General features: G+C 39.7%; 1 protein-coding gene across 8 annotated transcripts in view; it reads right to left on the bottom strand.

Annotated features, from left to right (window-relative positions):
• Nucleotides 1-382: 382 nt before the first annotated feature.
• CDK15 (cyclin dependent kinase 15) overlaps nucleotides 383-12,665 on the bottom strand; it is a 92,772-nt gene continuing 80,489 nt past the window's right edge. For 6 of the 8 annotated variants that reach the window (XM_019726820.2, XM_074340201.1, XM_074340190.1 and 3 more), the window contains 2 exons: nucleotides 5,289-5,431; nucleotides 383-2,843 (listed from right to left, as the gene is read on the bottom strand). In XM_019726820.2, the coding sequence (XP_019582379.2) occupies nucleotides 5,322-5,431 (110 nt within the window). In that variant the 3' untranslated portion in view covers nucleotides 383-2,843; nucleotides 5,289-5,321. The remainder of the gene's footprint in view (nucleotides 2,844-5,288; nucleotides 5,432-12,665) is intronic. The other 2 variants (XM_074340174.1, XM_074340182.1) reach the window with 1 other exon arrangement.

Here is a 12,665-nt window from a genome sequence, read left to right as displayed (position 1 = left end):
TTATCTTTTGTGGGCATCCAGACATACCGTGTTTCCCCGAAAATAAGATCTAGCTGGATCATCAGCTCTAATGTATCTTTTGGAGCAAAATTTATAAGACCTGGTCTTATATTATGTTAGATAAGACCCGGTCTTATATTATAGTAAAATAAGATTGGGTCTTATATTACTTTTTGCTCCAAAAGACTCATTAGAGCTGATGGTCCCGCTAGGTCTTATTTTCAGGGAAACACTGTACTATTAATTTATATTGCACTTAAAAGTACCAATTTCTACTAGTATGTCACACATAGCCTTACTTGTTGACATTTTAAGCCTAAAGTGTAAGAAGTTAATCAGATGAAATTTGATAGGAATGAAGGCTATATTGACTTGTTGCTCATTAATTTTTTGTTTGGTTTATTTTGTTTTTAATAGACTTTACTTTTTAGAGCAGTTTTAGGTTGACAGAAAATTGAGAGCAAGTTACAGAGATTTCCCATATGCCCCCTGCCCCACACATGCACAGCCTCCATTATCAGCATCCCTTATGGGAGTGGGATATTCGTTACAATTGATGAACCTACATTGACACGTCATAACCATCAAAGTCAGTAGTTTACACAATGATCATTCTTGGTTTTGTACATTCTAGGAGACAAATGTATAATAACATGTATCCAGCATTATAGTATCAGACAGAGTATTTTTACTGCCCTGAAAATCTTCGGTGTTCCACCTATTCATCCCTTCTTCCCCATCCCTTGGCAACCACTGAACTTTTCGCTGTCTCCATAGATTTGTCTTTTCCGGAATGTCAAATAGTGTAATCATATCGTATGTAGCCTTTTCAGATTGGCTTCTTTCATTTAGTAATATACATTTAAGTTTCCCCCTTGTCTTTTCATGGCTTGATAGCTCATTTCATTTTAGTGCTGAATAATACTCAATTGTCTGGCTGTACCACAGTATATCCATTCGCATACTGAAGGACGTCTTGGATTATTTCCAAGTTTGGGCTATTTTGAATAAAGCTGCTATAAACATATGTGCGCAGATTTTTCTGTGGACATAAATCTTCAGCTCCTTTGGGTAAATACCAAAGAGTGGGATTGCTGGATCATATGATAAGAATATGTTTAGTTTTGTAAGAAACCACCAAACTGTCTTCCAAAGTGGCTGTACCACTTTGCATTCTCACCAGCAATGAGAGAGTTCCTGCTGCTTGCTATATACCCAAACCAGCATTTGGTGTTGTCAGTGTTCTGGAATTTGGTCATTCTGATAGGTATATAATGGAACACATTAGCTTTTAGCAAGGTCTCAGTTTTTTGAATCATGATGCAAAGCTAAATATCAGCTGCCTCTTTAAGAGTTGTATATGCTACAGATTTGATAGGTATGTGATTACTAGAAAGATCATAGACATTGGAGGCAGCCAGACCTGAGGTTTCTACCTGAACTCTGGTGTACTAGTATGGAGAGTTATTTAACTTCTCGGGGCCAGTTTCCTCCTTTGTAAAATGGAAGTCATAAATTAATAATAACAGTACTTACTTCAGTGAGTATGTATGAATAAATTGTGTACCTTCTCTGATTTTATTCAAGTGATTAATAAAAATATTTGACCAGAACGGGACCCAAGACTGAACCCTTCATCACACCACTATTGGCTTTTCTCTAGGTCGAATAACCACCATTCTTTGAGTACAGATATCTGCCCCATCATCCAGCCCACACAGTTTCATCGTTCAGGTATATCTGGACAGGCTTTGTCAAACGCTTTACTAAAATCAAATACTCACTAAGGTATTTGTACACCTTTTCCCTTCTTCCATCTCAGATTTTGGGTGGTACCATTGTTTTAATTCTCTCTTAATTAGTTCCTCCTTGTTCTTCTAAAGAATATATAGAGGTCTCTGGTTTCTAGGTTACTATATTTCCTGAGTAGATGATCCCTAGATGAAGTAACTTGAGTTTCCCTGGCTTCTTCTAGAAGGAGTCATTGTAGAAAACGATACATGTGTTGGCCGAGACGAATCATTTTATTTGAGGTTCTGTGTGCGCGCACATGCGTGTGTGTCTGACGGTGCGACAGGGCTTGAATTACATCTTTGGAACTCTTTGTTCTTATCTATCTATTCAGTATCTCAACCATCAAATCAGAGCTTAGATTCCTCATCACTTTTGCTATCACAGACAATTAGAATTCAGTAGAAGGAGATTGCCTGAAATTCAATTCTAACCAGTAGCTCAATCCAAACTCCTAAAATCTGGCTGGGGTGGGTGGTAATGTGTTTTTCATAATACGATTAGTGAAGGAAGAAGCGCCCCCTAGGAAATCGTAACCAAAAGTCTTAAGCAAGTCCTTTTGTTGACAACTTTATCCAAGAAACCATCTTCTCTGGAGACTTTTCTAAACTTTAGACTAATCCTCTCCTTGCCACAGAAATCCTTTTGTTAGGAGAAATTGTAAGTGAACGCAGGAGTGACAGGCCTCTGTAAGCAGCGGTTCTGTCTCCAAATTCTTTCAATTGTCAGTCTCCCATCTGTCCTGCTGTACTTCCCACCCAGGGATCTATCAAGTATTGAAATGGATGCAATTATTCAGAAGTCCTCTTCTCAGACTATTTCAACCTATGTCTAATTTTTGAGCCAATCACTATGAAATTCTAGGCAAATGACAACAGCAATAACCTTCAATTGCTTTTTCTTCAAGTATTATGTACCGTTGCCTTGGACATCATATTTTAAATATTCCAGCTCACAGGTGATGGTATAAAACCCCTGGTCCAGTGTGGAGTTAAATTTGAAGCTTCTTAGTAGTTGAAGCAAATTAAAACTGAAATAGCAGTAATGTAGTCCTGGAAATAAATGAAGAATAATAAATAATAAATGAAATTGTAATAAGGAAAACCTATTATATATTACTGCAAAGTTATTGATGGAATTATATATGTTGATAGAAAATGTGATAGTAAATTATAACAGAAGCAGTGTCTTACCTGTGGTAACAAGAACTAAATAAGCTTTACAAGTAATCACAATCTATCTTTGGATATACAAATGACAGTTTACCTCACCACACCCCGCTGTTCAAAACACACCAAGCTTTGAAATAATGTGTAAAGTGCCGGCACAGGGTATGTACCCAGTAAAGTTTAGTGCCCCTATATTTCTCTACTGTAAACATCAGTATACATTTTTACCACACCCGAAATTGACATTTTGAGGATCCTTTAAGAGGCACTGCTGCCAGTTACAAGTCCTAATATCCCAATTTACATTTTGAATCTCCTAAAAAGTGAATATTTTAACATAAATTCAATTTACTGGAAAAGATTTACAGGCCCCAAGTGTCGGTTGATTACCACTTTTAGTCTCTTTAACTCCAGCACTCCCAGATTTTCTGATCCCAAGCCATTTATTAAACAGTTTAATTGCTCTAGCTTTTCCCTTTTGTGGTTCATCTCCTACAGGTTTTATCTCCTTACATTAGTTCCAAGGGCCTAGGGACATCATGAGATTACTCCAATAGAGGCTAAATCTGCCTCCTCCCTTTTTTGATTGGTGGCACAGGCACCACGTTTGACACACTGCATTTAACTGATTTTCTATTGTTACCAGTTTACATCTACAGGGAACAATTCTTTGTGAAAAGTCACAATAGACAGAGCGGCAGGGTTATCTATCTTCTGGCTGCTTAATAAAACAAGAGTGACAACAACAATAGACAGGATAATTACGCTTATGGAGCACCACTATCTGAAACGATTTCCATCAATGTCTTTGATAATTTTACGAAGCACAAATCTTTTACTGGATAGAATGTAGCTGAAGTACATCCTATTCTTGTAACTATTGGGTTTAAAATGGCATAATTGCACCGTAAAATCTCTGCTATAGAAAAAGTATTTTGCTGATGAAATACCATATTATTGTATTGTCTATTATAATTCTAATGGTATATTGTCAAAATACAAACTCGCATATTTCATAAAATGCTGAGGAACAGCTATAATTCTAAACAGCCCTAATCTTGCCAAATTTCTAAATACAATGATCTTAGAAGATCCAGAAGGTAGACATTCTTGATATGTACATGCCTTTAAATATCAACAGTGAAAGAAAGATTCGAGAGAAAATGGCAGAGTTGAATCCTGTTGTGTGAATGACATTGGGGGGAGGGTACAGGGAGTATGCCAGTGGTTACCATTTAGGCCCCAAAAGTTCTGTTAGGAAGCACAGCCAAACTGTGGTTGCAAAAATGGGTGCCCAAATCATAGCCTAATGTTTGTGGCTTGGTTATAGCCAGGTCACCTAAAGACCTGGCTGGCTGACTCTATGCATGGGTCCCACCTTGATTCCTCTCTCTTGATTACTGTCTCCACTACCCACCATGGGAGGCCCCATATGGGAAGTGCTCTTGTAACATCTTGGGGTATCTGTATTATGGTAGCTTTTGGAGGTGTCCCACATAGCTACCTGTGCCTACAAGCAGAACTCCCTTTAGGGTAGGGTAGCTTCGGGAAAACACTCCACAGCACCCCTTCCTCCTAAAGATTACCTTGGAAGGCTGGGCTTCCGTGAGCTGGTTGAGGAGAGCAGCTGTGTCTGTGACATTTGTGGATGGTTCCTGCCTGTCCATAAAGCCCTCGTGGTTCCCAGAATTCACCCTGAATGAGAGGACTCCCTGTAACCAACTATGCAGAAGGCGTAGCCAAAGAATCCTGTAGCAGTGATGACTTGATTCTCATACACCTCTAAAACCGTCTCCTGGGCAGGACCAGACTCTGACCCAGGTCTTCTTTGGCAGCTGGGAGCAAGCCTGCTGGTAACTGGTACCACTATGGTGACCAAGCATCCTGGTTTACCTGGGATTAGGCCAATTTTAGCACTGAACGTACTGCATCCCAGGACACCGCTCAGTCTCAAGCAAATGGGAATGGCTGGTCACCTTGATCTCTGATTTTGTCCTATCAGCTGACAGAGATAACTATGTAGTTAAGGGACTACAATATGCCAGCTGTAATCCTTTATTCCATGTGAGTCAGCTGAAGGCCTCACAATGACCTGTAAGTTCTGTCTTAGAAGCCTTACCACTCCTTTGGGAGGGGGAGAGACAGGTAAGGCACATTGTTATCCTCCTTTCACAGCCTGAAGAGGTTAGGCCACCTGTCTCTAGAGTGGGAATGAAGAGCCAGACAGAGAAAAGAGGTGCTCTGTATTGATAAACTATGTCCTCTCCACCTGGGAGCAATTGCTTTTCAGTTCTGTCCATATGGAGCCTCACTGTTGGGACCACTTACCTGGAAGGATTTTGGTGATGTCACCCTTTCTTTTCACCAGCATTTGCTAAACTGGGCTGGGTGGTGACCTTTCTGGTAGGAGGCCAAAAGGTCACACATTTCTGGTTTCAGCCTTACTCCTGAAACTGTAAATAAAGACTCTTCTGTAGGGAGAAAAAGAGAAAAGCACAAACATATTATTTCCTGGGATCTTTCATGGTGTATTTTTAAGGTCTTTGTAATATTTTCACCTGAAGAGATGTCAAAACATGAGCCAGACTTACCCACCAATAACTTATACTGACTCATGGATAACCTACTTTATTCAATCTACTAATAGTTGTCAAGTGCCTCCTACTTAATCCAAGTCAGTGCATATTTACCAAAGAACACTTGGGTAAGCATTATGCTACGTGTTGAAGATGGTAAAAATAGGAATAGAACTGGGAGACCCACACACACACACTGACAGACAAGGACCAAAGTGAGGTGCAAACAAAGAACCATGGCAGCCCCTCTCCTAAGTCTGAGAAGCACAAGAAAAGCATGGACTAGGGCCCTTTGAGCCTTAAAGGATGACTATGTCAAGAGTCAAGCACTTCCAGGGAGGATATTCCTGGCTGAGGCATCAGCATGAGCAAAGGCATGGAGGGAGGAAAGTGTTTGAGAGAACTGCATGTAAACTTGCAGGCTAACTGGAAGATAAAGTTGAAAAAATGGGTTAGAACCGGGGAATGAAGGGAAGTACTGTCAAGCCAGGGAGTCTGAATATTATCCCTAGTGATGATAGGCAATGAGCATCATGCCGGGCTAGATGTGTTTTGGAAAGTTTCAAATCCTGTTACATTAGATACAATGGGCAATCTATTTAAATAGACTCTCAGGTGCAACTTTTACACACACACATACACACACACACACACACACACACACACACACACACAAAACATTTGTCTTCTGATTCATGTTATTTGGTTAGTTCAGAATGCTGGCCATTTGCATTTTTATAAATGCCTGGGAAATTGTGTTATTCCTGGGTGTTCCCTATGCTAAAGTTATGGGCCAACTCCTCCAAAAGTTAACGTTTTAAGGGGCTCATCTATGAAATGGGGATAACAAAACTCCCCGGCAGATTGCTCTAAGTTTAAAGAAGATAATGTAGGCAAAACATCTTGGGTTGTTCCTGATACACAATATATTTTTAATAACTGGTAGCTGTTGTTACAAGCATCAGCAGAGACACCAACTGAGAAACATAGCAAGAGGCAATGGCCACATTTCAATCTGCATAAACCTGGGTTGCTCTAAATATTGCACAGTTTAACAAAAAGAGAAGCTTTGGTGCGCTGAAGGCATAAAACGCCTTAATGATATTGTTTGCTAGAAGCTGCTCACATCTGAAGGGAAGAAATAAACCTGCAATGCCAGCTCTGCCTTGCTCGGCATAGAACTATGCTGTGTGTAACCTGTGGCCCTGACTCCTTTGGTTTAGAATTACGTATTTGCTAGGCTGGAAATGGGAGACATCAAGTTTTGTTGCTATGCATAATACATTTTCAGAGGTATATTATAATACACAATTTTGTATTCTACTTTGGTATTCTACATGTCAAAGCATAAACAAACTGCTAAAATAAACAGTTGCAGAAACTTCACAGATTACTCTCAAGTCAAGTATAAACCATCTTGGGAATGTCCCTCAGGGAGAAGTGTCCTCTTGCCTTGGGGACAGTGGCCTAAAGATTTCCCCTCAGGCTTCCTTGCCCCTCAAAAGCAACAGCTTGTCAAAAAGCAAGGAGGGAGGGAGTGCAGGGGAGAGAGAGAAAGAAAGAGAGGGAAAAAGAGGAAGAGAGGGAGAGAAAGGGAGAGATGGAAAAAATAAGGAGGAGAGAGTGAGAAAGAGAAAGAGGGAGGGAGAGAGGGAGGGAGAGAGGGAGTGAAGGAGAGGGAGAGATATCTGGCAGAACAGTGCTGGGAAAGCAACTAGTTAATCAAAGCGAATCCAATTTGTCTATGAACTGCCCTACTCTCCTTCCCAATTTATAGGGAAAAAAGAAAGAAAGAAAGCAAGAAAAAGAAAAGAAAGAAGAAAAAAAAGAAACAAGGAAGGGAAAAAGGAGCAGAGTGACTCTCCTGCAACAATCACACAAATGCAAAATCTTCCTTGGCTGACTCCTCATTAGCTTACTGAATCTGACAGCATAATTATCGCAGCTGCTTCACGCTTGGAATAAATAAATACGAAAGTGGGTGTTTAAATTTTTTTTTGAGAAGGGAAATTCAGTCATCTAGACAGTCAGTAGGACAAGTTTATTTAAAACTTTTAGATTCTTATGTATTTAGATCATTTCGGAACAAGATAATGAGATAGTTGTCTTTCATTCTAATTGAGTTCCTAAGCTCCTGGCTGTTGGCTGTCACCCCTTTCAAACTTTGCTTTAACTTTCCTTCCTTTAGAAATCTGATCCTGGTGTCTCCATTTACTCTTCCTGGGCTGAGAACCTGGTGAGGGCTCAGTGCACTGGAGTGCAGAAAGTGACTTAATGGGATTGAGGAGCTAAATAACCTTTCACAGGAAACAAGATAATCAAATCTCTTTTACTTGCCTGTAATGGCTAAAAGAGAAAGCACAAGTTAAAAAGAAAGCTTGGAAATTAAACCATCATTTCAAAATGTCTTGTAATTTCACTTGTCACGTGGTTTTTGCACTGCTCTTACACATCATCAATCCATCAGCTGGAGTTGCTTCGTGCATTTAATTATTCAGAGTGCACAGAGCCTCGTGACTACGTGGTAATTTTAGCTCATGTGTATGTATATAGGCTTCATATCTTCAAAGCCCAAAGGATCACACAGTACTTTAAATTGAAGTTGCTAACTAACAAGAAGTGCACTTAAAACTCTGACTAGGGGCACAGCATACTATATGCATTTCCGATTAAAGCAGATGATCTTTTCCTTTTAAAATTAATTAGTGCCTATTTATCTTTTCCTCTCCCTCCCACCCCTCATTCTCCCAGGACCAAATTTATATGAACCCTTGTATTCAGTGAGTTAAAAGCTTTATAAAATAAACATTCTGTCAATCTGGGGTAAAGGAAATGAGTATTAACCCATTGTGCAGGTTGAGAAATTGAGGCTTATGAAGGCCAATAATGCATGTTACATTGGGAAAAAAAGAAAACTCAGGTCCTTTAACTCTCAGTCCAGAGCTTGGACTCCCTGCACCATTTGTCTGACCTCAAGGACATAGAACATCAACATTAAAGAAAACTTTAAAAAAGGGAAAAAAATTATTCTAAACTGGAAGAGCATTTTTCTATAATACTTTTCAGCTTTGTTAAAATGTATAATACATTTTCACAGGTACATTATGATATATAATTTTGTATCCTACTTTCTTTTAGTGCATGTCATAGCATAAACATTTCCATATTACCACACACTCTTGTGAATGATCATATTGACCGTATGCTGAGTCAATAGGCCAACATGTGTCCGGTGGGTTCCCTGCTGTGGAATATTTAGATTGCTTCTTTTATTTTTATTATGTAAATTAAAAAAATTATAGACAGCACTACAAGGAACATTTTTAGCATCTAGGATATTTTTTTTCTTCTGTTCAATTGTTTCTTTGTATAATTTCCAGGAACCAAAGTATAGGATTGAAAGTTGTGACCGTTTTTATGGCTCCTGGTATGTATGCCAACTGACACCACCATCATCAGAGAATCATTTTACCCACAATATCGTAAACACTGGGAGTTATGAGGCTAAGGGCAAAAAATAACCAATTTAACAATTATTTGTAGTTATTTAATCATTAGTAAGGCTGTCTATTTATTCCATGTGTTGATACACTCTTTTTTGTTTCCTTTGCAGAAATTGGTATGTTACGCCTTTGCCCAATTTGTCACTGGATTCCTGGTATATTTCTTATGAAATCGAATGGGTTATAGTGAAACAAAAAATAAACCACAATTGTTTAAGAAATTTTAAAACCCAAAGTTGACTGTGTATTAAAAAAAAAAGAACAGAAACTAAGACAAAAGGTCAGCGGTGTCCGTTAAACATAAAATCGAGCCCTCTTAATTGTGAGATATTAAACATGTTACCTGCGGACATGCGGAATCTTTCCTGGGAAGGCTTTAAAATAACACAGATAGAGCATGAGACAGTGGAAAGGTCATGGGACTGGGAATAAAAATCTTGGTTCCAATCCTCATTTTGCTACTAAGTTCCCATGTGATCTTTAGTGAGAAGCAATGAGTAGTGGGAAGAGAGTGCCTTGGGAGTCTGACCTAAAGTCAAATCTTGGCTCTCCCACTTACTGGCTTTATTACTTTGAGCAGTTAGTCTCTCTCAATCCAATTTTCTAATAAGTAATATGAGGATAATAACTCTACCCTACCAGTTGGTGTATAGATTGAACAAGAATTTATGTAAAGCACACAGCCACCCAACAAATGACAACCACTATTAGGGCCCCCTGGGTGTCAGGGATTCGGCTACATAATAAAGATATGGAATAGAGAGTCTAAGATCCTTTCCTACTGGAAGGTCTCACTCTTTCCTGAAGAGTTTATCTTTACTTGGAGGCTCTTTCATGACTAACAAATTTAACCAATTTAAGGGCTTGGTGGGTCTGGGTTTACCCAGACTTCTCATAGCAACACAACTCTGCAACACCCTGAGCCATGTCTCAACTCAATATCTCGGCTAATGTATTGGAATGGGTTGAGCACAACTTTGAACATAGAAGGTGAAGAGGTGTGTTATGGAGGAAACTTCCATGCTTGTTAATGTATTGCTTCTTTAGTACTGATTAATGGAGGATTTAAAAGGTATAAAGAGTGGTCTGAGTTAGGTTACAAACTCCTAGAAGCAGAATAGAGGTGGGAGACCTAGCTCAGAATACCCCTTCCGTCTTCCCCACAATCCCTAACCCCTGAAACCTGGCCTGCAGCATGACAAAATATTCTGGTTAAATTTTGAATAGACTAGACAATATAAGCAATAAACAGAATAGACTTGAAATGATTAGCCTACAAAGAGCTAAACTGAATTTCACTATTACATGTTTAAAATGTTTAGATTGTTGCAAGAAGGCATATAGGGATAGGAGCAAAAACCAGGATGAAATATGAGTCAGAACTGCACCACTATTATTAAAAAAAAGGCACCTTCATAATAATGTTAGATGGTATTAGGAGGAGGATGACATTCCTCTTCCTGGACATTCTTCCTCCCCAACCATCCAGACTCCATCATTTTTCATGACCCACTCACAAAGCCATCCTGGATCCCCACAGCTGGAATTAATCTCACCTCCTGTGAACATCCAGGGCACTTCACCCTTGATCTGCAGCTGTTTATATAGTTTATATACTTGTCTCATTTCCTAAAGGATTGTAAGCTCTTTGAGGACAGGGTCCATGACTAATTCATTTTTTGTATCCCTTAATATCACACCTACTAGACCTTCAGGAAATCTCCAATGAATAAACTGGAATGTAATTCTTCTACTATGTTAGAAACTTGAGTCTACGTTGGGTCCATAGATGCAGAGATAAACAAAGTAATTGAAACAGGTTCAGAACAGGATCATGAAACAAAATGAATAAAGAGTGAGAAAAACAGAATCTATATTTGGGGTTGAGGAGGAAGGTCAAAGGAATTCAGCCTAGAGAAGTGAGCTTTGGAAAGTGGTATCATATGATCTTCAAACATATGAAAGAGATAACATTAAAAGAAGGCCTGAAGTTCTTTTTTTGGAGCAAAACAAAAAATTACTCAGATTTTAATGAAGCAATGTGAATAAAGCCTGCTGAAGAACTACCAGAGAGAGTATAGATACTAGGGTGGTGTGTTGAAGGGTAAAGGTGAATGCTAGGCCTTCTACCATCCCTACAAGTACGAAAGTATAGGGTAACAAAAAGGACTCTGGCAAACTGTTTTTACAAAATTACTTGTGAAACAATCACAAGCTTTTTAAGTTTTAGGATTCCCGCCCCGCCAAGATGCTGAAACCTATTTTAAAGGAGAAGGGGGATTTAGTCCAGGAAGGAATGGAAGAGACTCAAGTCTGGGATTTGGAAAGCAGAATGGGACCAAGCCACAGAGAGACAGCCTTTGATGTCCTGATGATCAAGGACCAGGGCTGAAGGACCAGACTCTTAAATCACGTGGCATTTATTGCCCCAGATAAAATAATACTTTTGTGGATCAGTGTCTGTGGTTCGAAATGGCTGGGTTCCAAAATCAGTCTTAACTCTCCAAGGGTAACATTTGGAAGGCTCCCTGAAAGAACGAAGTGGAAACAGTTTTTAGAAGGGGCAGCTTAATGATTTTCTACTCCCCCTACCCCCAAATCATTAAACAGTGTTCCTTTCCCAGAGTCCAAGTTCATACTGAGGGCAAAGGGAATTAAACAAAGAAGCTGAAATTGCAGCTAAGATGAGGGAGTTGCCAAGGGCCTAATTTTAGGTCCTAGCTGCCCCAGCTGACGTCCTGCACTGCTGGCTCAGCCATGAGGACCACAGGCGTGGCCATAATCCGGTGACTGAGTGAGAAGAGCGTCTCCCTAGACATCTGCGAAAGCAATTAGCTTGCTGTTGGGTGTGTTTTTAGAGAGACTACCAATAATTTTCCCTTCAACAAATGTTTCTTCAGGTGTTCAAGAGTCAAGAAGGGAAAATGTCAGTGCCTGGCAGAAGTTCCCACATGCTTGCCATTCTAATATTCACGCTTCTCCACTTCAGAGTGCTCTCTACAAGGGAACTAATCCTGGAATTCCTGGATTTTCATGACAAGTAAGCCCCGAATTTCCCCTGGCCATAAGCTCAATGCCATAACCTGGAGAAAGTGCTGCTCGGGACATCTCAGACTTTGCAAAAATAAACATGGATGGATGGGAGCAATTCTTGCATTTTGCAGGAAATGTCTCTGTCACTCTTCTCTGGGATTTAGGCTGTCCTTCTACTCTTCACATATTTCCCAGCCACAGGTTTCATGCTTAAAGTGTCTTCTTCAGAGGGCAGACAATAAGAGCTGGCATCTCCCAGATCAAAGGGGAAACAGAATATATTTTAAAGTGACAACTTTGTTATCCTGCAACCAGAATAAAAGCAGAATAATAAAATGATATAAGTATAAGCCTCTAAACGATTCTATACTGAAATGTCACCAGAGGGCAAAATTTCTCGCATAATTATGGCAGGGAAACTCTCTTTACAAACTGTCCAAAAGAGCATCTCTTATTTTTGCACAATTCTTACGCCTGGGGCAGCCCACCAGGGACAGCCCACCAGGGACGAGGATATAGATCCTATGTCCCTGCAGGTTGGAAACTGTGATAACTGATTGGTACTCCCTGTATGCAAAGAAGGCTCTTAATAA

Source organism: Rhinolophus sinicus, linkage group LG01 (assembly GCF_036562045.2).
Source record: "Rhinolophus sinicus isolate RSC01 linkage group LG01, ASM3656204v1, whole genome shotgun sequence".
NCBI lineage: Eukaryota > Metazoa > Chordata > Mammalia > Chiroptera > Rhinolophidae > Rhinolophus > Rhinolophus sinicus.
Note: the sequence above shows the minus strand (reverse complement) of the source record. Positions and strands in the feature narration are given on the sequence as shown.